At 48.4% G+C, this 25,222-nt stretch overlaps 8 protein-coding genes across 8 annotated transcripts; 4 read left to right on the top strand and 4 right to left on the bottom strand.

Annotated features, from left to right (window-relative positions):
• Positions 1-61: 61 nt before the first annotated feature.
• Positions 62-1,178, top strand: N7447_011057 (RPC34 RNA polymerase subunit family protein; the record flags this gene model as incomplete). Its single annotated transcript, XM_057235319.1, has 2 exons — positions 62-306; positions 368-1,178. The coding sequence occupies 2 exons, from the start codon at positions 62-64 to the stop codon at positions 1,176-1,178; spliced, it is 1,056 nt and encodes a 351-aa protein (XP_057080637.1).
• Positions 1,179-1,637: 459 nt separating this feature from the next.
• Positions 1,638-2,888, bottom strand: N7447_011056 (putative PHD finger domain protein; the record flags this gene model as incomplete). The annotated part of the gene is made up of 1 exon (XM_057235318.1): positions 1,638-2,888. One exon carries the CDS (start codon positions 2,886-2,888, stop codon positions 1,638-1,640), a length of 1,251 nt encoding a protein of 416 aa, XP_057080636.1.
• Positions 2,889-8,738: 5,850 nt separating this feature from the next.
• N7447_011055 (class I SAM-dependent methyltransferase) lies at positions 8,739-9,511 on the bottom strand (the record flags this gene model as incomplete). Its single annotated transcript, XM_057235317.1, has 3 exons — positions 8,739-8,820; positions 8,878-9,306; positions 9,387-9,511. 3 exons carry the CDS (start codon positions 9,509-9,511, stop codon positions 8,739-8,741), a joined length of 636 nt encoding a protein of 211 aa, XP_057080635.1.
• Positions 9,512-11,570: 2,059 nt separating this feature from the next.
• Positions 11,571-12,356, top strand: esdC (GTP-binding protein EsdC; the record flags this gene model as incomplete). Its single annotated transcript, XM_057235316.1, has 1 exon — positions 11,571-12,356. One exon carries the CDS (start codon positions 11,571-11,573, stop codon positions 12,354-12,356), a length of 786 nt encoding a protein of 261 aa, XP_057080634.1.
• A 996-nt stretch (positions 12,357-13,352) lies between these two features.
• N7447_011053 (DNA-directed RNA polymerase II core subunit RPB2) lies at positions 13,353-17,175 on the bottom strand (the record flags this gene model as incomplete). Its single annotated transcript, XM_057235315.1, has 2 exons — positions 13,353-13,515; positions 13,574-17,175. The coding sequence occupies 2 exons, from the start codon at positions 17,173-17,175 to the stop codon at positions 13,353-13,355; spliced, it is 3,765 nt and encodes a 1,254-aa protein (XP_057080633.1).
• An 865-nt stretch (positions 17,176-18,040) lies between these two features.
• N7447_011052 (beta-catenin-like protein 1) lies at positions 18,041-20,239 on the bottom strand (the record flags this gene model as incomplete). The annotated part of the gene is made up of 10 exons (XM_057235314.1): positions 18,041-18,123; positions 18,169-18,286; positions 18,335-18,619; positions 18,670-19,184; positions 19,236-19,329; positions 19,378-19,612; positions 19,664-19,770; positions 19,825-20,057; positions 20,112-20,166; positions 20,216-20,239. 10 exons carry the CDS (start codon positions 20,237-20,239, stop codon positions 18,041-18,043), a joined length of 1,749 nt encoding a protein of 582 aa, XP_057080632.1.
• Positions 20,240-20,538: 299 nt separating this feature from the next.
• N7447_011051 (uncharacterized protein) lies at positions 20,539-20,975 on the top strand. The gene is made up of 3 exons (XM_057235313.1): positions 20,539-20,689; positions 20,759-20,808; positions 20,877-20,975. The coding sequence occupies exons 1-3, from the start codon at positions 20,564-20,566 to the stop codon at positions 20,881-20,883; spliced, it is 183 nt and encodes a 60-aa protein (XP_057080631.1). The 5' UTR covers positions 20,539-20,563; the 3' UTR covers positions 20,884-20,975.
• A 1,796-nt stretch (positions 20,976-22,771) lies between these two features.
• Positions 22,772-25,121, top strand: N7447_011050 (transcription factor domain-containing protein; the record flags this gene model as incomplete). The annotated part of the gene is made up of 2 exons (XM_057235312.1): positions 22,772-23,347; positions 23,406-25,121. 2 exons carry the CDS (start codon positions 22,772-22,774, stop codon positions 25,119-25,121), a joined length of 2,292 nt encoding a protein of 763 aa, XP_057080630.1.
• Positions 25,122-25,222: the final 101 nt, after the last annotated feature.

The raw sequence follows: 25,222 nt of genomic DNA, 5'->3' as shown, positions 1-25,222 counted from the left end.
ACCCCCGAGCCTCTTCGAATGAACCTTGATTTTGCCTGATATCTCCGTCGCATCTCCAACAATGGCCTCCGCGGGGTCTCAAGTGGCCGAGCTTGCCTCCAAGCTTTACGATGCATGTGTGAATGAATTTGACTCCGATCATTTGTTCTACCAGAACGACTTTCTCAATCTCAAAGTCATCCCAAAGAACGACGTCGCGCTACTACTAGAATGCACCCAGAGCCTCGTCAATCAAAATCTTTTTCGACTTCTCCAAAAAGATGGAAAGCTCACATGGAAGCTCATTGACCGCGAGGATGCCGAAAAGTAAGAACTACAGACCAATCTCGGTCGATAAACCACGTAACTAACCCCTGTTTCCTTTCAGGCTCCGCAACCTCACACCGGACGAGGCCATGGTCTACAATGTCATCCACTCCACAGAACGAACAGGCATCTGGGTGCGGCACATCGGTAACCGCACGAACCTGCACAAGTCGATCCTGGATCGATGCCTGAAATCCCTCGAAGGAAAAAACTACATCAAATCCCTCCACAATGTCAAATACCCCAGCCGCAAGATGTACATGCTGGCCGGGCTTGCTCCGAGCGAAGAAGTAACCGGAGGAGCCTGGTTCACAGACGGCGTACTGGACGCCAACTTCATCAACAGCGTCGCAGGCTACATCGAGTACACTGTGAGCCGAAAGAGCTGGTTCGAAGTCCCCGCCTCAGACCGCAAGAACAAGCGTATCAAGACTGCCTCCGGCAAGGCAGAAGTCAAGTCGGATGAGAAAACCTACCTCCCTTATCCTCACGGCTACGCAGGATACCCGACCGTGGCACAGATCACCGCCGCCGTCAACGACAGTGGCATCACCCCCGTCCGTTTAGGAGAAGAGAGCGTCGTGCAACTCCTCGAAATGCTCTGCTATGATAACAAGCTCGTCGCACTAGGCAACGGCGAATGGTACAGATCCCTCAAGAGCCCCGAAGCCGTCAAAGCCGCACAGTCCCGCAAGGCGCCCATCGAGGGCGACGACCTCTCCATTGCAAACAAGCACTTGGTGAAGAATGGCATGACGGAAGCCCCTTGCGGCCAGTGTCCAGTGTTCAAGCTGTGCGCTCCAGGCAGCGCAGTGAGCCCGGAGACTTGCGAGTACTTCGACCCGTGGCTAAGAAATGGGCTTGGGTTCTGAGTGGATTGGCAATGGCTTTTCCACGAACATCTGATTTCTGACTTTCGGCGCACTGTGTGCGCCCGTGTGCCAACATGTTTGCATGGAAGAAACAAAAAACGGGGATATGTGCATAGCGATGGCGTTTTCGACTTGATTTGGTTAGGCTCCGGCTCACTAGTGACCCTGGGAATATTGGGCGCTGGATGGGCACGGCTTGGACATATGCTTGGCTCTAGCTGGGAATGAATACCTAGGGGGGGAACCCTGCTTCGTATCTTCCCTCGGGAATTAGTGTCAGTTCTTGTCTAGAATAGACAGAAGATGAAATTGATTCCGTTTATTCGAATTATGCAGTAAAACTAGTAACAAGTAGATACTTTTGTCCAGCGCAGTCTAGCCCAACACCATAAAAGTTCCTCAAACGCCGTGGGTATATCAACCGTCATACAAATCATAGAAAAAGAAGAGAACAGAAGATCATTTGCCCAGAGTCCGTCTGCACTCATCACAGTACCAAGTCCCAACCGGCTCGCGTGTCAAGCCAACACACTTCCAGTGGAACCACTCATAGGGACACTCATCGTTGTCGCAGGCCACCATATCCCCATGGCTGACAGTGCGACAGGTACAATAGACCTTCGAATCCTCATTACCCTCATCCTCATCCTCGTCCTCGACATCATCATCAGCAGCACCGTCACTCTTATCAGAGTCCGATGTATCAGCACTGCTGAGCATGGAGTCATCATCCTCATCGCCTTCTCCGTTGGGAGATTTCTTCGAAGACTTGATGCGACCACTAGCACTGGAAGAACGTTTGATGGGTTTCCCGCTGGCAGTCTTTAGCTTCTTGACTTGCTGGTGTGGCGCGACCTTCTTGGTCAGGGCTTTCTTGACGCCGATACTAGCACGGGGGCCAACACTGCCTGCACGGCTGCCAGCCGGTGTACCAGGCTTCGGTGTACCAGGCCCCGTGGAAGTTTGGCGCAGGTTCGACGAGGCTACAGGGAGGGTGTTGGAAGAGGGATTCAAGCGGCGGCGCTTGCTGTCCACTGCCCCGGCAGAGGATTCACGTTGGCGTTGCTGGAGGTGCACGACGGCGGCAGCAGCGGGTGTAGCGGGTGCGGAGCTGCGTGCTGGGATTTGTCCAACTTGGACTGTGGAGCCGGGGGTGCGAGGTGTTGTAGATTGGTTCAAGCGCTGCGCAGCAGCCAGGATGGGATTCGCGTTTCCGGAAGTCGGGTTGAGGGGTGTTGAATAGGCGGGGGAGTCGGTGGGGGTGGAGTCAGGGAGGAAGATCTTGGGTGGGTTGCGGTATTTGTTTTTTGAGTCGAAGAGGGAAGGGAGAGGCGGGTCGTTGCTGAGGAGGCCTTCGTTCACTAGATCGCGAATGCGTACATCGAGTCGTTTGATCTGCCGATCAAGGAGGACGCAGGCCTTCTCGCTGAGCTGGATCTTCTCGTTCTGCAGCTCGTGGGATTTGTCCATGTTCTGTAGGATAGTCTTGGCGTATGGCTCTTCTTTTGGGTTCGGTGTCAAACTGCCGTTCAGTTTGATGAATTTCTGAATACTGCTGTCGCGCGAGTTGATAGTAGCGCGGCATTCCTGCATAACCTTGTCTTTGGCCTGAATTTCCTCCATGAGGTGGCTGATCTCAGCTGGAAGATTAGCCACATCGTGGACAAACTGCTCCAGGACAGTTGCGCAGTCCTCGGCTCCGTGTGCCATTTTGAATTCGGTCGCAGGGCGGGTTGAAGGTGGCTCCTATCGGGATGCTGAGAGAGTGATGTGCTGCTCAGCCAGGTTCGATGTAAGCGTTCGTTCCGATACTGATCTTATTGTGTCGAATTTTAGATGGCCGGATGAACGCCTGGCCTTTGCTCGCGTCGATATTCAGACATCCATAGGGACAAATCGGTTGAAGTCCACTCGAACATGTGCTGACTCATTGATTACTCATCTTCGGATCGGGTCCTTGGATGTCCGAAGTATAGACGTCTCTTCCTACCTTTGACATTGTAGGTTATCTGAGCCATTACTATATGTAGGGTTCTAAACGCTGTATATCTCGTAGTTTATATTCAGACTTCCAAGTGTTCATTAGTAATGTAACAAAAAATGGATACGGAGTTTATCTGGTCCGTCTTTTTGGCTTCTTTTCGAGTGGATTTGTATTCTAAAACAAGCCCGCCAGCACAAGAGAAGGCTAAAACTTGATATAATTTAATGAAGCTCTCACTTAAATCTGTTAACACATAAATATGGGTTATAAGCCTAGGATTAGAGCTCTTTGTGGACTGTTCAACTGCGAAGCACGTTTTGAAGAACGTAAATAGTAGTCAAGAATATTGGACTTCTCGATGAACATATAACAGATTTCACTCTTCGCGCGTTTGTCATAGACACTTTGCTGCTTTTTATTTATTTTCCATTTGTATATTTAGAAATCCTTCGATTTATATCCGACACCTTGGTTCAGGAAACCCATGCCAGACACTTGACGAATATAACCTACCATCTTGGATTGGTTTGACAAAAGTTGAGTGCTTGTATTGCGTTCAATCAATCTTCCTATGTGTATATTTTATGGGAGTGTGTTCCTTGTATGCCTTGCTTTTAGGCATAAATACGATCTGCGAACGCCGGGGCTGCTGCTCAATGAACGCGCTCACAGCGCTCTGATATATTCTTAAGGTCAAGCTACAAGGTCTCCGCAGTTGAGAAGTAGTTATGCCGCCAAGTAGAATCGAGCAATTTTATTTGACTATAGTGCGACCTAGAAGAATGCAAAAAAAGGAGACGTGCGGAGAGGTTCGCTCTCTAGTGTCGTAAGCATTGTTTGACTGGTAGAATTGAAAGATATCACTTTCGAGGCATGAAGTGTCTGATCTTGAGATAAATATAATGACAGCCCTGGAGCTCAACTATATTTACCTGTGCTTGACGACTGTAAAGAGATATCCTAAGAAGGCTTACCAACAAGGCTGCGTACTCTTGCTTTTATCGCCCAAACAAACGACTGTATCCTAAGCAGAGTACTCGAGGCTCATGATAATATCAAAACAAAGTCTTCCGCTTGATTCTCAGTTCTCCACGACTCGACTACCAACCCTCTTCAAATCTCAACTCTCCTGAACTATCAGCGCTCTTCATGTTTCTGTTCAGTCTACCCTGATAATACATGGAATGAAATAGTTTGCGAAAACCGATGGGGAAGTTGGAAAAGATAAAAAGATGAGGGTTGATCTGAAAGCGTTGAGAGACCTGGACCTGTAGGTGGAGTCGCGATGTGCGACCCAGAAGTCTTAGCAAACGTTAAAAGGCTGAACCGGAAGTCAGAGCAGTCTCATTTTGAGAAATCGGTCAAATTTGGAAATACCTTATGAACATTTCCTCCTTTTTATATCAGCCTAATGTTCTTGTCAGTGTCCAGATGACTTGAGACTAAGCTCTGCACATGTGGGCCTCGGCGATCTTTTATTCACAACCACCCTCGTGAGTCTATGGGACCACTGAATTCACATATCCGTACGATAATTAATGTTCTAAAAGACCAAGCTAGCGGATTAGTGAAGTTCTTCTTCAAATGCAAATCCCCCTAGCAGATTGATAATTGCGATGGTTGATGGGACCAACAGGACTACCGCATCAATCTCGTCAAATGTTTCCTTCTATATAGCTGCTAGATAGCCCACCGGTAGAGGGACCTATTTCCTTTATCCTTGGAATAGGGCTTATATTGCGAGTAGTAGCCTCGAAAGCCCACAGTTGGAATCACAAGAGGTACAGAAGACCATCATTAAGTATCATTTCTCGGGGTCCTGATCCCACTACGTAATATAAATCTACAATATCGACTACATAGTCCAGCTCAATAGTGATATAGTGATGCTTTTGTCATTTTACCAACGACCTGCCAATTTGACCTTGAAAGGGCTCTCAATTGACTTGACCTCTGTTATTTATTTCTTGCAACGATACCCAGGAAGCGAGTGGATTGAATCGCCAACATAGCCCCATGGAGGGTCACAGTTTCCAGTAGCACGGTTGAAGAGATAAAAGCGACCTAAAGCTCATCTTAGTATGCTTCGTGTAAATCGATAATTTTATAATGGAATTTTTGGGACTTTTACCATCTCGGCACTGACAATAGATACCAATACCACAGCGAGGGTTCTCACTATAGGTTTGTCAATAAATTATTTAATATAGTTAGGGGCCTACATGTGTCAACACACAATGGGAAACATCCACTTGCAGAGGGAGGAGCATTGCTATTCGTCTCAATGGCCGGGGCTGCTAGTACCATGGCGCCATTCATAAGACCAATGAAGAATATAGCGGCCCGCATTGAGAAAGAGAGAAAGATATTAATCTGTTTACAAAATAATTTGTTTGGCAAACAAATAAAGTAGTTAACTTGACTGGTTTAGGCTTTCTTTTATATCCTTTGCAGGAATATGCTACTTTACCTAGGTTTTATCACAGGGTTTTCTTCTTCCCCCGTCTATCTGTATACGTTCACAATTTACTCCCCTGAAGACAGAACAAGATTGGAATCCGCTGATAGTTAATTGCCGAATGTAACACCATTCTGTTGTCAACATTTTCCATACCGTGACGACTTCGGGACGCATTGTGCCTGTGTAATGCAGTAGATCAATAGAGTCAATCTAGACCAGCTAGAGCCGTTCTTTATGAATTACGACTCTGTAACCCTATATACTAATTTACATAAGAGGATGTAGTTTTAATTGCGCATTTTTAGGATATAGATAGCTTCTAGCTATCAAGATATGTTAGCTAGCAAAGACTCTATTGTGAAAAACTTCCTCTATCATACAAGAATTTTGACTCTCTGGAAGATAAAATCGCACATGTGCTTCACATCTAATTCGGAGTTTTCTTGGGCCGAAGTACGTTACTCAATGCAAGCCAAAAATCTGAGTCCGAGGCAATAAAGTTAATGAAACTCCGTTTCTCTTGGAAATGCAATATTGTTTGAACGATGTTATACATGCAAGATCTGTATCCACTTTGAGCAGAATCCAATTACCCGAAAGAAAGCAAAGTATTGCCACATCTTGTATACAACACATGGTTATTTCATACCTAGGCCAGCTCTATATGGTGGGGATTCCGCTTTTATGGGGTTATTTAACGCGATCAACAACGACTCCTATATAGATTTAGAAAGTTGTCCCATAGGATTTGGCCTATGAGACATATCAATGCCTGATTACGGTAGCTGCCAGATTAGTCTTCCAGATTAGTCTTTCAAGCTTAATTTATATATTTTGATCAAAAGGTAGGTTGCTGTGTATTTTGTGAGACACTCATGCAGATAGTGTTTGTGTAAATGATCTGCTTACTATCTTCCTTTCCATCTTGTTCAAACATGCTTAGTTCTTATGCTCAAAGCAGCTACGATAGTAAGACTTATCTAAATTATCTAGGAAGTTGTTGGTCCTGGGTGAAGGAAGGTAAACGGGTGCCTTGGTCTCAAGGCACAAGCTCCTCTTATAACTAACTAACTAGTTCAGCCTCAGTTCATTTGTAGGGAATACCAGATCCCTTCCTCCCTCTCGCATCTTCTATATTCCATCAACAAGCAATATGGACACCACTCACCCAGTATATATCAGTGGAACATGTTCAACTTCGGTCCCGTGGCAGGATTACAGGGGCTGACGTTCCTGGCATGAAACCTAAGGACTAGACACCGCATCGAGCAGAAGTCTGGGCATATCAGGAAGGTACATACACAAGGCGAAGTAAGTCAGGTAAAGTCTCCAGATCTGTTCAAGCTAACATACCACACCAGAAAGAAAGAGCTTCCCAGAAACGAGGACCACATCACCACAGTGCTACCTATCACATTTGATTATATTTGGAGTTCTGCTCCCCCCAAACAGCCCCGGCGGTGATGATCTGTGTCCTCAAGGCCGTCGAACTATATATCAAACAAATGTGCTTGTCGAAACCATGGAGACAGGCCACGCCGACTGTTTTGGAGTTCGATCCAAAATGGGAATGGCGTCCCGATAGCCTCTATATATATTGGGTCACTACCTCCCAACTACCACTCCCACTCCCTGGAAGTCTAGGTAGATTGCGAGCACCGATAGCCCACTAACCGTAGGTTAAATGCCTGTGCTCGTCTTCCGCCAAGGCAAATAGCACTGTCCCTTGGAGAAGGGATGCACTGTGGACTTTCATACCAGACTGACTCCAAAAGGCACGCAGAGGATGTTTATGGTTATAAGCCAACTCGGCCAAGGCTTTTTTACGAGCAAAGAATGTCGATTGCGACAAGGCATTTGTCTCGAAATCGAATGCAAACAAGCATGTCAAGGAGGTGCGCGACCAAGCCAAATGACACCAACCTGGAGCACTACTACCACAAACGCTGGGGCTCACATACTTTCATTGTGTGGAACCCGAGACTGGTCGGAGAACTGACTTGACGGAGAGAATTCGCCAATGGCGGAAGTATGGGAATGAATCCAACGACGACATGAGGCAGCAGCTCAAGATACGGCAGTGATATGGCAATTCAAGACAATATCAAATCTTTGAAAGATGGAATCCGAGCGATTGTGCGGGATGACGACTATATCAAATTCCGCGAGTACCTCCAACATGTGACAGTTTCAAAGCGGGCAATGCTCAGGAGCCCACAGTGCAGCTTTTGATCAGAAATCAGAATAATACAAGACCACTAAGCCGAGGTCGATGCGATCCTGACGGAGGCAGATTCACTTGGCAGGGCTCCTTCAGTAAAGCATTGTTTTTTTCTTCTGGCTTTACCGGCAACCCCGCAAGATCCTGCAGCTACCTCTGCTTCTAGGAGTCGGTGGATCGGGCCAACATAAACATACTAGCATTAGTATGTTGCCCAGATCGCGGAGGACGAGTTCGACACACAGACAAATCATGACTTGTTTGTCAACGCACAGATCACCATTGAAATGTCAAAGAGAATATTGGTCATGTTGTAACCCACCGAGAGAGAAGGCAGTGAAACTGTCCTCGATGCAAGTGAGATTAAAACCATTGAAGTTAAGAAGTATCATCGGCCGACACAGTAAGCTTTCACGCAACGTGATATGCTTGTTTTCAGTTGCTGACTTAATATAGGCGCTCACATTCGCAAGTTTATCAGCGAAACTGGTGGTTCTATGAGTCTTGGCGTGGATAGTCCCTGCTTGAAGGCATATCTTCGTCTACAGCAGTCTCTATCCGAATCGCCGATGAGGGGTTTACTTTAGTTCCTTTTGCATGTCGAGATTCTAGCATCGATGACTGAATGGAATTGTTCAAACTTAGCCCCTGATCACATCTACATTCTCCCTCTGCATCTTCTTCCCACTCGTATATGTATTGTCTCCCTTTTGTCTTACCAAGGACTTAGGTGAATCGCCATGTTCTTTCGCCTTTTCTTTGTGCAATATAAGTTCAGTGGTCCACATCTACCCTCTTTGATATTCACATGTTGGTTAGATCAAATGATGAGCCAGCATTTTCTATCCATCTTTGCATTTTATCAATGAACCAAGTAAAAGGGTATAGCCCAGACTACATGCCAGTGTCCATAGCAACATCCTCACTCTTTATCTTCGCCTCCTCTTCCGTAGGCTTTCTCCCCCAAACTCTCCTCCTATAAAACATCAGCAATCTGTTCCTCAATAATCAAAATAAGAGAATGCAAACTCACGCATACTGCCACATATGAACTCGTGGATCTTGCAACTCCTTCCTAACCTTCGCCAGTAAAACTTGCACCTCCTCCTTTGTCCAAGGTGTCGGGAACCCAAACTTCGTAAGAAGATACATGCCCCAACCCTCCATACCAGCCGTCCACTGGTGATAATGTAACCTTCCCGCTTCTTTGAGCGTAGGGTCTCGCGCCCACGGCCCAACAGGCCACCTATACTCCTTCTCATGGATATCGACAAAGCCGGCCTTTTCCATAGCGGCGCGCATCGTGTCCAGCGTATCGAGGGGGTGGTTCCATTCCTTCCCAGCGCGGAATACCGCTTCCGTGAACTTGACCACGTTGGAGTCTGTGGACATGGTAGAGTCCGAGCAGTTGATTCGGGGGTCACCTTCTATCTGTTCGATCCAGCCTCCTGGGTTTAGATTTCTGTTGGGCTGGTGTTAGCTTCCTGTTTAGCAACGAAGATAGGGGTGTTGATATTGAGTCGGGGGGATTGACAGGCTTACTTGTAACACTGGCTGAACAGACCGTCCCATTCTTCCGGTGTGAAGGCGCCTATTAGCTGGCGCATGTGAATCAGATCAAAGTGCTGGCGCCAGGTCCATTCTTGGAGGACGTCGTCGACTTCCATTATGCAGTTTGGGGGAAGCCACTCTCCTGGTGGGGGAAAGAGGTCTACGCCTCTGACGGTTGCTGGATTGGTTAGTTCGCTGTCTCTGGGGGTTGTAGAGGATATGTATGTAATTACCATCTGGGAACATGTCGGCTACATCGCTATATTTTGTTAATTGGTGTTCTTGGCCCGGGAAAAGTCTGCTCTTACATGGCCCAGTTGCCTCGACCTGTGCCGATGTCCAAGATTTGCTTTGAGTTGGTCAACGGGCGTAATTGTGGTGCTGAAATTTCTGCGTGTGTATACCTTGAGATCTTTCACTGGTGCGTGGAAGAGTGGGTTCGGGGTGTTGGCATCCAGGAGTATACAGAGGAGGTGACTAGGCGAGTTAGCTCGTGTGTATTAGTGTGGTGGTATCGACCTCACCCGGCCTCTAAACTCTCAAATTGTTGCTCGTCAGATGGACACCTAGAGGGAGATTAGAAGGGATTCTAATGGAGTTGATGTTTGGGTATGTACCACGATGCACCCTCCCTCACAGTTTGATACCTAATATGTCAATATCCGAGCTCGGTAGATTCGAACATCTACATACCGTCTTCCATTTTCGAACACTCCCTTGTAGACAAAGGATGCTAGAGAGGTGGTTTCACTGCAGACCAGGTCAGATTAATTGATCATCACCCAGTGCATTTACCTACGAGGCAAAGTCGGTATCTACATAGCCGTCGCGTTGAATGTCATAGTAGTCCGGGTCCTATGGCTGATATCAGATCCCCGTCAAATTGTATCAAGAGACTACCTACAATCTCGAGTGATTTTTGCATGGTTAAAAGTACTGCAAGAAAAGAGATAAATGCGATTCTAAAGAGAAAAGAAAAGACCAGATACCCGTTATTTAACCTGTGTGGACAAGAACAAAAGAACCCATCAGGGATCAAGACGGATCAAGACGGATACATGACTCTTTACAGCTTTAGTGCTTCAACTACTCATTAACCGACCAACGACCTTACCGTTGGCCCCTTGCCTTTCCCCCATGTTTTATCCACCTCTCGACCGTTATGGACGATCGGAAGGATTGAGCCAATCAGGGATGAAGAAATCCACCCGGTCGCAAGTCCTATTTCGAAGTGCTGTTTGAAAAAGGGGGAAACGGAGAATATGAAGATACTGAGGTCGAAATGGGGAAAAGCGGAGAGTTCCCCCAATGCAGACTCTCTTTATCCCCTGTCCTCTTGAACAGGTTTAATGCACATCCCGCGTCCATTTTTAACTATGACGTTGGGATATCGGGGAGTACCCGGATTGAAATCCCGTGTCTGACTCTTCCCGTCTCTAGGAGTTGGGTGAGGCTCGCAGTCTAGACAACACAATCTATGAGACTGCTTTGCAAATGCCAGCTGCTTGGACAATGGCCTTTCGTATAGAAAACTCTCTCCTCTTTTGGTCCGAGCCCCAGCGTCAAATCCTTGTCGATCATTGGCCGCCGCCATGAGAGCAGCACATCACAGTGCAACATGCATTGAGCCAACCAACATCATCAATTACCCGCCCAACTGCAAGACAAGTTGCTTCTGCACTGCTGATCGAATCGACTTGCTTAAAAGAATGCCATAGCCACCTCGAGGCGGATTTCTTTCTTTTTTTTTCTTCAGCGAGCGTTTGTTGTATCTGCCCTATTCGAGTGATCCTGAGCACTGGTTGCCTGGACTTTTTTTCTTCTTTATCTCTTCTATACTAATATCTTACTATTTATTTTTTTTTATCAAACGAGCTGTGCTCTTTGAGATTCTGCCTTGCTTCGGATTTCCTCGAATTTGACAACTATTAACAGTTTACTTGTCGCCGGTCGACTTGATTTCACTGTTGAACAGATATCTACAACAAACTCAATTTAATATAATCTCGCTCGATTATTCTTCTTTCTTTGTCGGACCGGTTCCCCAAAGATCAAAGAGTCCTGATTCCATCAACTTGACAACCAAACTCTGGCAGTTTTAGGTTGTTCTAACTATATACTCTTGTGATCTTTTGATCTATACGACAAACCTTTTTTTGATACATTGGATTCATCATGGCCGCCGTTCAACTCAAGTTCTCCCTCCGGACCTCGTCCAACGTCAAGACCGTCCACCTCGTCGGTTCATGGGACAACTACCAACGTCAGATTCCCCTCTCCAGCGAAGGCAAGCCCGGCGCCTGGGTCGGCAAGTTCCGCTTCCAGACCTCAATGCTCCAACTCGGAAGCCGCTACTGGTACTACTACATGATGGACGGGTACCACGTGTCGCACGACCCCGCCGTCGAGTACACCGTCGAGCCCACCACCGGCCGCAAGCTGAACATCCTCGATGTCCCCGGCGGTAAGCCCAGCAGCCGCGCCTCCGCCCCCAAGGCTAGCCGCAACGACATCGCAACCGGCCGCGCCCTGTCCCCCTCGCGCATCCAGCACCCCAAGCCAACCAAGCACTACGCCTCCCGCCAGCTCCGCGAAGCAGACTTCGCCCCGACCGTTGACGACTTGACCCGCCGCTTCGCCGGCTCCCGTATGTCCGATGAGTACTCGTACTCGAACAGCCCACCCAGCTCTGCGGGATCATCTCTCTCGTCGCGGTCGTCATCGGGCTCTACCTCGCCATCTTCGCTCTCGTCCATGAGCGATCCCCCCGTGCACTGCCGCTGCGAGCGCTACGGTATCACCCGCAAGGGCGACCGCGTCAAGCTCGACTGTGGTGGTGCCCGCTGCGGATACGTTGAGTCTTCCGATGATAGCTGCTCCGAGTCCGAGTACGAGAGTGACGAGGAGTACTGCCGTGCTCGCAACGCTGTCCGTCGCCAGGGTATTGTTGTCCGTCGGTAGATGGTGTATATCTTGGTAAGGTTGGGGCCGTCGTTGGTCCTGCACGCCTTGCTAGGTTTTTTTTCTCCATTTGTTCTTGCGCTTGAATTCTCCGGTCCGTTGGGACTTGGTCATGCGTTTGTTTTGATTCTTTTTAAAACGATAAATATACCAAAAACAGCCCGAGCCGCGGGTGGACTGGCTTCGCACTGCGGTTGGGCGGGGACGATGGTTGTCTGTGTGAGAGAAGGGGATGTGAGGGGAAAGAAGAAGAGAAGAAGAAGAAGAAGAAGAAGACATCGATTCCAATATTTCGATGTGGCCAACACCCACACTGGATCATCCAGCCTCGTGGACTCCGACAAGCTTATCTTGAGCCAGTCAATGTCTGACCAGCACAAGCCATAAGATGACAAGATCTGCCCTGAGCCTCCTGGTTCTAAAAGAGGCCTGACCAAGATTAAAAACGGCGTCTCATCTACCAAAGAACATCCCTGATGTCATGGATTTGTCCATGCTTTGGTTTAGGTCTTACTCTGAGATACCAATGAATAATGAGATACGACCTGCGTCCATGTTCACTGTAGATAGAAGATTCTTGTAGTTGTGGCTACAAACCCTAGCTAAATGCAACGGTCTACAAACACCCTCTCTATAAAAGGCACCTTCTACTAACCGGCCCTTACAAATTTTTTTATAAAAACTACAGACCTTCCTTACGAAATGTAAAGGCCGATTAGGACATTTTTTGAATTGTCAGCTTGAGGTAGTGGGAGGTAGAGATGCCTTCCAAATAGGTGTGCTAAGTGTGTTCCCCCAGGGAGCATCATGAATTACTGATCTAGGGCCCGGTGGAAAAAAACTACACATAAAGTGTTTGAATTCAAATATGTAGGGCCGGTTATTGTAATGCGAAGGCCAACGATCCTCCGAGACGCCGCGAAACAGGCCAAGCAGATGCGCATTTTTCCAGCAAGATCATTAAAGTACAAATGTGAAGAATTGAGCAACCATAAATCAACGCACCGAAACCCCAGAGCGATCGGTGAACATCCGAGCGGCAATGTTCATGGAGGCCAGCTCTTGGAACAACAGCTTGGCGGCGTAGGGGATGTGGACTTGTGAGATACGGTGCTTGTTGTTGCAAAGACGGCACTCGAAAAGGCCCTTCTTCAGTTTCCTATAAAGACAATTAGTTTTGTGACGAAAAGGCATCAAGTAGGGAGTGGAAAACTTACGCAACTGGTGTCATCAGGCCGCAGTCGTCGCAAATATGAACACGGAACGGATCAGAAACGTCAAAGAGACGCTCCTTCAGGAAAGCACTAGCACCATGGGCGATCATACAATCACGTTCCATCTCTCCGAAACGGAGACCACCATCACGAGCACGACCCTCCACAGGCTGGCGGGTCAGAATCTGAGTGGGACCACGGGCACGAGCGTGGATCTTGTCGTCCACCATGTGGCGCAGACGCTGGTAGTAGGTGGGACCCAAGAACACCTGCGCCACCATCTTGCGACCAGTGTGGCCGTTGAACATAACTTCAAAGCCACGCGACTGGTAGCCGTGCTCACGTAGAAGGCGGGAAACCGAGTCGACAGTGACATCAGTGAAAGGAGTAGCATCACCCTCGAATCCACGAAGAGCAGAAACCTTACTGAGCTGACATTCGATCAAATGGGCAATGGTCATACGAGACGGAATGGCGTGGGGGTTAATAATCAGATCGGGGACGACACCTTCCCGAGTAAAGGGCATGTCCTCCTGTCGGTAGGTGATACCAATGGTACCCTTCTGACCGTGACGAGAAGCAAACTTGTCGCCAATCTGAGGAATCTTGGTGGTACGCATGCGAACCTTGACGAACTTCAGGTCGTCATTACCAGTGGAGATCAGAACCTGATCAACGATACCGTTCTCGGTACTGCGCAGGGGCGTCGACACATCAATCTTTGTGTGTGCCTTAGTGCGCTGGCCGAGCTCCTCCGCATCAGCAGCCAACGGAGCTGTCTTTCCAATAATAATATCTTCTCCAGAGACACGCACACCCGGAGCAACGATGCCGTCCTCATCCAGCTTGTCATAAGTACCCTTGCGCATTCCAAGAGTGTCAATCCGCATGGGTTTCTCGAATCTCTCAACAACTTGCAGTCCCACCATTTTCTCAGTATCCGCGTAGGTACGGTAGAAGAGACTGCGGAACAGACCACGATCGATACTGCTCTGGTTCATAATAACGGAATCTTCCTGGTTGTAACCAGAGTAAGTCGCAATAGCGACAATAGCATTCTGACCGGCGGGCAACTCTCGGAAACGCAGGAACTCCATCGACCGAGTGGTGGCCAAAGGCTTTTGTGGATAGTAGAGAATGTTGGCCATGGTTTCCATGCGTTGCGAAAAGTTCGTCAAGAAAACACCCATGGCTTGTTTACCCATAGCAGACTGGTAGGTGTTACGGGGCGACTGGTTATGATCCGGGAAAGGAATGATACTAGCGCAAACACCCAAGATCATACTAGGGTGAATTTCACAGTGCGTCCAGGTGTGGGCGCGCTGGCTGAGAATCGACCGAACACGCTTGTTGGGATCGCTGGTCTCGTCTTCTGGCATAGCGTAACCGGCCTGAAGCTGGCGAGAGATCTCGAGATCCTCGGGTGTCATGACAATCATGATGGTTTCCTCTTCTTCGGCGTCGACATACTCAACTGCTCCAGAACGCACCAGGCCATCCCATCCGAAGTATTGTTCACGGCGTTCTTCTGGGCCCAAGTCCGTTGGCAAGTCTTTGTCGGACTCGAGCTTCCGAATGTGTTCCTTGTTAAGGACCAATCCACCCGAGTTCTCACTCTTGGGGTCATTATCGATAACGAAGAGTGGCCGGCAGACACGTCCAGTATCGGTGAAGATTTTGAACTCCCGTTCACGAATGTCACGAATCAAACTGACTTCATGGGAGATCATGTTTCGTCGACGCAGGTTCTGCATCGTAGTAACAAGATGCGAAGGGTCCCGGTGAATACCCACCCAGACACCATTAACAAACACCTTGGTCGCGTTGGGCGTCACTTGCGGTTCAAACTCCTCGAGGACTTCCATATTACGTTGAATCATGAAGTCCACGATGGGCTCGGCAGGTGTACCGACAGTGATGTAGCACATCAATGCCAGGTTCTTGACCAGACCACATGCTTGACCTTCGGGTGTCTCGGCTGGGCAGACCAGACCCCAGTGAGTATTATGGAGTTGGCGGGGCTTGGCGATCTTTCCATCTCTGCCAATGGGTGTGTTCGTGCGGCGCAGATGAGACAATGAAGAGGCAAATGTGTAACGACTCAGCACCTGGGACACACCAGCCTTGGCGGAAGCCGCCTTCTTCTGCTCTCCCCAGTTACCAGTAGCAAGAGCATACTTCAATCCACCGGTCAGTGTGCTGGCCTTGATACCGATGTTGAGATAAATTTCGCGATTGGTCTCAACGCATCGCTGCACGTAACGCTGGAGATCCTTTGTGACTCGGGTGAAAAGAGTCCGGAAAAGACTGGCCAAAAGGGGACCAGCCAAATCGAGTCGCTTCTTTCCGAAGTGATCACGGTCATCCACATCGCGGCGACCGAGAGCACACTGAAGAAGTCGGTGCACCATGTATCCAAGGAAGAAAGCTTTGCGGGTTTCGCTGCCCTCGCTCTGCGAAATGTGAGGCAGCAATTCCTTCTGCATAATATCCCGGGCGTAGCGCACACGACGATCGTGGTTCAGGTTCGTCTGTGACGATCCACGCTTGGCAATGAAATCCAGGGCAACTTCACGGTCCTGGATGACGAAGCCCTCCTCAATACACGGCTTCAACATCTCCAACATGGGGGTATCGTTGCGGTCATAGCAAATGTGGTTGAGGATATCTTCATCGGAAACGACGCCCAGCGCACGGAAAACGACGACGATTGGAATATCGGCCTTGACGTATGGAAGTGTCGAGCGAATAGTCGGGCCGAATCCTCCTTTAGCGCTGTCACCCTTAGCGAAAAGCTTCAAAGTAAGTGACGAAAGCATGCGCGAGCCCTTTTCGACTGCACTTCGAATTTCGGCAATGTAAGGTGTCGGGCTGGGGGGTGCCTTCTTGAAGACTTGGACGATGTTGCCCGCACTGCGTTCCTGTGCGATCAAAACCTTCTCACTGCCGTTAATGACAAAGTAACCACCAGAGTCGTAGGGACACTCGTTCCAAGCATAAAGTGACGCTTCGTTCAAATCCTTAAGGATACAGTATTTAGATTTCAGCATAATGGGCATCTTTCCAATGAAGACTGTTTCCTCTTTCATCTGCTCCTGTGGCAGCTGCTTCGTTTCCCAATCCAGGTATGTGCCTTGAGGCTTATCGTTCTCGCCCTCGTCGTCATCGTCGTTGTTGGCCTTGCCGATCTTCTCACGGCCTTCCATAATCTTCTTTGTGACACCGAGGTAAAGTGGGGAAGCGTAAGTGAGGTTTCGTAGACGAGCTTCCTGGGGCAACATGATAGTGGTAGCACCATCGCCTTCAGTGACGGATGGGCGCGAAAGCATGACTGTGCCGAATTTGAGCTCGTAACGGCGCACGACGACCGGCTCGATTTCGTCTTCGGAGGGGGGGAGAGTCTGATCGAGAACCACCTGGCCTTGCTCCTCCACAAGCTCCTGCATAGTCGAGGAGATAAATTCATCGAATGAATCCAGTTGCTGAGAGACGAGACCCTTTGAGTCAAAAAAGGACGAAATCACCGTCCAACAATCCTCGGAGGTGATGCCCTCGTCCGCATCATCGTAAAACTCCTCCTCGTATGTCTCGTCATAGTCCGCCATGATTGCGGTGTACTGAGGTTAGATATCGATTGAAACCAATGAGGAGAGGAATAAGAAACAAGAGAAGCGCAAGGCGCGTCGGCGTGGGAGCAGGTCTCCGCGAGAATCGCCCAACGCGCTGCAACGCCCGCCTGTCAGTTTCTGAAAGTGGGGTTATTGAGAAGTCAAGAAGTCAGAGACAAATGCAAAAAGCAAGGCTGACAAACTTGGGGGATGAATGAGAGGCTCCCCGACAATATTCCGATGAAGGGACTGATCTCCAGACGTTTGGATGCTTCTCAGCCAGGCGCTAGTCTCGATGTGGTAGACTTCACGTGATATTTACCTCACCGCCCCGGCAATATGACGGTCAAGACAGCACGTGATTATATCTGGACCGCGAGGCAAACATGACGAAATGAAGAGCACATAAATTTGAGATTGAGATCAACTTTGGGATATCACATTAAACGAGCATAAAATCACGCATGTGGGTGAATTGTGCTATGTTGAATCTTGATCGTTGCGGGATCGTCGCAAAAGTTGAGTTGTATCTACCCATACAAAAATCTATATGGCGACGAATTTTACAGGCATCCGCGACAACCTTGTGATACAAACCAATGTACTTATCCATCTTGTGCAGCGGCCATGATTCCATATTCCAATTGAAACCTATTTAATGTGTTGGTTCGTACGTTAGACTTTGAAAAATATCGTTGATATCTTTCACTTCGGAATTGAAATCATCTTGGTACCTAGAACTACGTAGGCTAGAATCTTCCAACTTTTATCTTAATTTTTGAAAGTACCATGCTCAAAATGTGGGCCGTGTGATTGGGTTTATTGATGACATTGATATTATGATACATTACAGTTCCGTTGTTCAAACAAACTGCAAAAGAGTGCTCAGCATATCCTCTAAGTCTTTATGGCCCGGTTCATCCCCGCCAAGACCTTCGATTTGTTCTACTCGAGTTAGCTCCGACAATGATAGCGATTTGGGCGACTTACCTTGCAAGGTGCCACGGACCAGGGACAAATCTTCGTCGCGGTCCGCAAGAAGTGAGGTAATCTTCGTTTTTGCTCCATCATCTTCGGCAATGAGCCACGCCAGAATAACATCGATCGTCTGAAACAGTTAGCAAAGAGGCTTGCCAGCGCGGAAGAGGAACTGTACCTGCAATGAGAACAGACCCGCGTCGAGCCGTCTCGACAGCCATTCGCCAGCCATAAGTTCTTGCTCCTCCTTGTCAAACGTTCTGCGCTCTTTTTCAATGGCTTGGTCGACAGGTAAGATGCGTGCGGCATAGTCGCGTCGGAGATTGATGAGCTTCTCGATCCGTGCATAGTCCTTCTCCATAAACTTGGCCAAGGCCCGGATTCGAGGAGCAGAACCACCAGGGAGAAGACGGAGAAGGGAGGCGAAGATTCCCAAGAAATGTTCAATGTTTTGACCCTCTTGCTGGATGGATATTAGCACGACCCAATTTGACTGTGAGAGAGTAAGCTTGCCTTCTTCAAGAACATTCCGAAAACTGTCTTCAGACCAGCTGCCTCCACCAGCCTCTCGCAGGCTGGGGCACCTCCCGCTCCGCCCAAGGCGTGGTCAAGAACCCTCAAAGCACGTGGCTTACTGAACTTGCCTTCCTTGAGCATGATCAGCGCAAGCTCGACTCCTTCGGCCTCCACGAATTTTTCTTTTCCTGCATCTTCCTCGACAAGGCAGATGAGGGCATCAAAGAGATTCTCCACATATTCTTCCTCGTCAGAGTCCTTAGCTGGGTCGCGTTTGCGGTACGCACTGAGCAGCTGGAGGAGGATATCGATGCCGTCGAGCTCAATAAACTTCGTGCGATTCTTTGGGGTAGACTGTAAGAGGATTGCCAGTATTTCTGCGGCATATTGTTTGTTCTGGCTGACAGCCGCTTCCTTGCGCTGAATACGGGACAGGATCCAAGGTAAAATTGCTGCGTCCTGTCCAATTGCCTCTGCATGTGATGTCTGGGAGGCAAGGTTTTCCAATACACCTGTATTGAATTAGCAAAGTTTCATATTCATTGTTGAAATATGGCCCTCACCTAGCACATAGTACACTCCCGCTCGATCGGTTTCAGACCCCTCATCGAGTCGGGAGAGATTTTGAGCCAACAGTTCTATGACGTCGGCCTCCATCTAGTAAGAGTTAGCACTTGTTACTCATGGCACCACGCCTCACCATACCATTGCGTTAACAAGAGCATCCCATTGCTCTTGTTCTGCCTCCACGTCCTGGTCTGTCAATTCACCGATTATCTGGATGACATCAATTGCAATGTCGGCATTTTCATGCGACAAGAGAGAGGTCAGGGATGCGACACAGCCCATCTTAGCAAACTCTTCGTATAGCTCAGGATGCTCCGACAGGATTGACAAGCCTTTGATTTCAGTGTCCAGGTCGGCCTCGGAAGTCATGAACCTGCGGCATAATTAGCACCTGGTACATAAAGCTGTTCCGGCATCCACGTACTTTTGCGGATCACTCTCAAACTTTGCTCGTAGTTCAGCATTCTTAGAGATCTTCTTCTCGAAACTCAATGCGAAGCGGCGCACCCATGCAGAGTCGAACTTCTCGGGCTAGAGCATACTGTTAGCACCGGACAAATATCACGTGTGCTATAGGTTCCCTACCGCAGCCTCATCTTCATCTTGCTGGTCGATGTATTCCATTGCTTGGGCTGTCTTTTGCTCCATTCCACCGCCGAAGAAGCGGCCCTCCTCGTCGTCTGGGATATCCTCCTCAAAGTCCGGAGGGAGCTCGGGCCCAGCTTCACCGTCGTCAATTTCGTCCTCCACCATTGGCGCTTTCCCCTTTGATCTCACATCACCACTTGGATCTAATTTTGCTGATTTGTAGACTTCATCTGTCGCGTATTGTCAGGATTTGCGACCAGCGCGTTTGCGGGGAAAGAGCGTACTTGGATCTTGGACAGGCTCAAATTTACGCTTAGCGCTCCCTGTGGTAGATGGTTTCTTTGCGCGTTAGATGTGCCTTCCTCCAGTAGATAGAGATGGAACTCACCTTAAACAGCTCGTCGACATTCATGGTTGCTGCGCTAAGACGCCAGTTCAGTGGACAATGTGAGGGCAACCAATCTCTGGGACGAGACGATATCAAATACAATAGATTATGTCAGTGAGATGTCGAAAGCAGCAGTGAAGATAATATAAATATAAAGGAATAGCCAGACGACGCTGTCGCACCTCCCTTCACTACTGCGCGGGCAAAAGAAATACGGTTGCGCACAAGAGCTAAAGACGCAGTAATGCCAAGCGTTCCCGGGGCCGCAGATTTCTCGACGTCCGATCATCACTCCAACATCAACATCAACATACGTCCTCTACCGTCGTCTCTCACATCATATACAAAATGGCCCCCAACCAGCGCATCGTTCCCTCCGGCTCTCGGCCCCAGAAGGGCTTCGTCAGCACCATCTACGACGAGGCCACCAACCCCGAGAACAAGACTATTGTCCGCAGCCTCGTCATCTTCGGTGTACGTTTTGGCTAATCAACAATTTCAACGTCCCAGTGTTATCCATTAAACTAACAATATCCGTTATAGGCCGGCATCGCGTTCCTCCACTCCAGCTTCGGAGAGTTCCTTCTTCCTCCGTAAGTCGAGCCAACCCAACACGTTTCTATCGAGATCAACCGAATGAACATCATCTAACTTCACGCAGTATGTAAAATCATCACGCCTTTTATACCTCCGGTGACACGACTCGGAATCCCTCTTTTGAACCTGTGGAAGCATATCGGCGTCAGTCAAAGGAAAACATACGATGCATAGGCATCTTTCGTTAGGTGGTTTTTCAATTGGATAATTTGTACAATATTTATTGGCAGGGCATGTATTATCCGACATGCTGTGGCCTGTTTTGAGATTCATGAATATCAGGGTTTTTTTTACCATTGGCTGTATGTCCAGCGGTGTGGTACAATCCAATCTTGGTCTAGGATATTTGCAACCTATGTTACAGCCCCTAAAAATTTGTGATGGGTTGGAGCTGAGTCTCTCAGCCGCCGGTCAGATCATACTGCGCTTAATAGCGAGATAGACTACTTTCTATGCTTTCCGGGAAAGTACTGATATTGAGTGTAGGTGGCAACACCAGACGGGTAGCCATGGGCGACTGTAACGATCCAAGATAGATGGATGCATATCAATTCCCAACCATCACCCGCATCGGTCCAAAGTGAGCCGCCATTTGATGCGGAAGGCACGGCGAACAGCAAATCCAAAAGTTGATGTCGCTAAACCAAAAGGCCCACTGTGCCTCAAAATGCCATAGTAAACAACGGGGTACAAGGAGTGTTTTGAATTTCAAAAGCACGTAGATAAGATGAGAAGAGATGATTACAACATAGGGAGAGTTTTGCCCAACTAGGCCCCTAGCTTTGGTCATGCTAGATTAGTACAACATTGTGATTTAGTGGACATGCCAGAAACTTACCTCGTCGCTAACAATACCGAGCATCATTGCAAATATATATGGATGCAGCCGGGGGAGGTGTAGGTCTGTCTCCCATCTCCGTTATCACAGAATGCAATAAAAAATGGGATCAACCGGTCGTTAACACTCGTGGCACAAGTCTAAGTGATATACCATGAGATACACCTTAATCTTAGGCAGATTACTTATGAAGCCCATGTGACAAAGGTTGAATCGTCGTAAACCAAGGTGAAACCCCAGTAAATATATGCAACATATATACGTATAGGCGTCGCTGGCCTGAGTGAGTTTCATCAAGAAAATGCAACACACTATTTCCATTACGCACAACCATTTTCTAGATTGAAAAAGATGGGCATCGTCAATGCGACCGTTCGTTCTACAATATAGAGTACAGGTGCCACAGAAAAGAGAGGTGATTTCGTCTTGGTAGGGTTTAAGATCAACGGAGGTAAATTCTTAGGTAGGAGGTGCAAAGTATAGCTTCGAGAAGATAGTGATAATTATGGCCAGACAGTATCCAATGAGGGCCCCGGTTTAGTCGTCCCCACCTCATTCCGTATAGGACCCGGTATGGTATATTGCCAATTTACATCAAAGCACTCCATACATCCCAGGGTTTTGGTTAGTCATATGAGAATCTTGAGCATTAGTCCATAATACGAACCGATTGAGTGTTCGCATGGTGGCTCCAATCTACACAACTCTCACTACTAGTGAAGCGATCTTTGTCCGTCGAATCCGAGAGGCAGTAATTTACCGCTATGGTGAATTCACAGATTCGACCCCGTAATTGTTTTTGTATGGTAGAAAAGGACAACTCCAAAACCGCCGTTGTAACACTCTAACCAGCATCTTGGACATGAGGCGCCTTCAACGGCGATGCCTGGACGATTAGTCCACAGGTAATGCAATAATAGGGATTGGGAAGTGGATGCCGAAATAATATTCACACCAATGAGAGAGAGCCATGCCCCGGTCACTTCATCGGTCCTAGACCCCCCGCAAAATGCCCCCCACATTGCCCCGGTTCCGAACACCGCCTGATCACGGGCTTGGCCATCGGCGCCCTGTGGGAAATTTGCATTCTAATTTGTACTCTAGTATGACATGCCGTAGAGATGTCTTCAAGCCCCGATCTCAAGCGCAAGCTGGCAGAATCTCGCATGGATCCTACGGCTAAGCGCCATCTGCATGGATGTGATCCGCGGTCCCCATGGCTACACGAGTCCGAACCTGCCGGGATATGGCGGACACGAGGAAATCCCGGTGTGCATCACTCGATGCCTTTGTCGAATATGGTATCCGCCGTACAAGTCCTGATAGACCCGGACTTTGATCCACTGACGGCGATGCTGGACGACGAGCCCCAGTTTTTAAAACCCCTGCCTGCTCGTATCGCCCCGGAGGACTTGGAGTTCTTGAGATTCCGTGGTGCCCTCTCACTTCCAGAGAGTGGGCTGCGAGATGAGCTTCTTCGTTGCTACATTCAATGGGTGCACAGTTTCATGCCAGTTTTGAACTTGCAAGAATTCTTGCGATGTGTGGCCGAAAATGACCCAGAGGGAAATGTTAGCATCCTACTCTTTCAGGCGGTCATGTTTGTTGGTACAGCTTTTGTCGACCTCAAGCATCTACAGGATGCCGGGTATCCAACAAGAAAAAGTGCGCGAAATGCGTTCTTTACTCGAATAAGGGTTTGTTTGTTTTTATCAAGTGACTGCGAGATCAACACAACTAAATCATGATGTATAGTTACTCTATTCTCTCGACTGCGAAGAGGACCGCATTGAGATTCTCCAAACACTGCTATTGATGACCTACTGGGCTGATTCGGAGAACAGTCCACATCGAGATATTTGGGATTGGATTGGAGTCTGCAACACACAAGCACAGTCTATCGGTTTAAACAAAGACCCTGCATCAGGTGAAATCGATATACGGACCCGAAGACTCCGTTCTCGACTCTGGTGGTGTCTATACTCTCGAGATCGGCTGATCGCCATGGGTATGCGGCGCCCCCTTCAGGTTAACGATGGAACGAGCAGTGTTCCGATGCTCAGACTGGACGATTTCGATTTTGAACCTTTCTCTCCATACGTAGTGGCCAAGTTCAATTGCCGCCAACTCCAAGATGTGTCACATCAAAAACGACTCGCCACCATGTTCATCGAAAAAGTGAAGCTTTGTCAATGTATTGGTAGAGTATTATTCGCGCAATATACACCATCCCAACGCCAATTTGGAGCTACGAACCGCACTACAGTCACAATTATCCCTCGACAGGCTTCCGACTCTGAGTTTGCGCGATGCGGTCAGAAACTCGACTCGTGGCTCAGTGCACTCCCGAAAGATGCACAATTTATCCCAAAATCGGGAAAGAATTTCCACGATGGGGAGGACGTGCTGCTGCTTCATGGTGCAATGCTACGTATGCTCTACCATGCTACCAGCAGCGCACTTCACCGGCCTTGGGCGACTGCTTCAAAAGGTCAATCCAAATCGCGGACGGACTGGCGCAATGCTGCGCGTACAAAAATGAATGATGCTGCTGCGGGGATCACACATATTATTCAGGGCTTAAATAAGCTCAACCTGACACGGTTCTTACCGCAGTCTGGAGTGACTGTGATTCTACCTGCCGCTGTGGCACATTTAACCAACACCATGTCTGACGACCCAGCTGTCCGCGAAAGCAGTGTCGACAACTTCCATCGATGTATCCAAGTTCTCCACTGTCTTAAGGATATTTACCCAGCCGCCGGTCAAGAGTTTGCCAATCTCGAGGCCGCCATCAAAATGCAGGCAGGTGCCTCCAGTACATTTTTCCAGGTCATGGAATACAACATCGACGCTCCTGCTACATCTTTGGCGACCAGGAAGCCAAGCACTGCCTCCACTCCTCAACCCCAACCACATCCCCCTGTTACTGCAGCCGAAACTTCCAAGCTCCGAGCACAACCCTCATCTGTCCAAGAGAACATGCATCAAAAAAGCCCCAGCATGGAAACCAGACATGAGACCGCGCCACCTTTATTCCCCAATGATTTTAACCCTTATTCCGACCCCAACATCATAGACAACAATCCTTTCAACTTTCTCTCCATCGACATTGACTCCTTCCCAGACACCCAAACCCCTACCAATCAAAATAACCCCAACTACCCAGATAAACCCTATATATCACCTCCACCCCAAGACCAAGACACCATCGACTGGGCACAAGAGCTGTTCCAAGACACCGATGTCAATCATTACAGTAACACAGAAATGTTTGGCAAGCCCCACAAGACAACTCCTCCCCAAGATCAAGAGCAAAGCCATCTCGATCCGTTCTCTTTTACTTTGTGTGATACAGATGATGTTCACTCCGTGCATTCTCGTCATCAGTCAATGAACGATGCAAGGCCGGAGATTACTGGCGATCTAGATCGGGACTTGGGATTCCAGTCTGGGGATGATATGTACTAGTGTATATAACAAATTGAGATGTAATTATTATCTTATCTCGAGTCACGCCTGTTTCATGTAGTCTACGACATTTTATGAACAGGATAGAGAGATCATAGGCT

Source organism: Penicillium robsamsonii (assembly GCF_028829455.1).
Source record: "Penicillium robsamsonii strain IBT 29466 chromosome Unknown utg000008l_segment0_segment0, whole genome shotgun sequence".
NCBI classification, from domain to species: domain Eukaryota; kingdom Fungi; phylum Ascomycota; class Eurotiomycetes; order Eurotiales; family Aspergillaceae; genus Penicillium; species Penicillium robsamsonii.
This window is presented reverse-complemented; position numbering and strand designations above follow the sequence as displayed.

Excerpts from the sequence above, each read along its gene's own strand:
- N7447_011051 (XM_057235313.1), top strand. The coding sequence starts at position 20,564 with ATGGCCCCCAACCAGCGCATCGTTCCCTCCGGCTCTCGGCCCCAGAAG. Across the intron at positions 20,690-20,758 it reads GCAGCCTCGTCATCTTCGGT|GCCGGCATCGCGTTCCTCCA; the intron begins GTACGTTTTGGC and ends TATCCGTTATAG.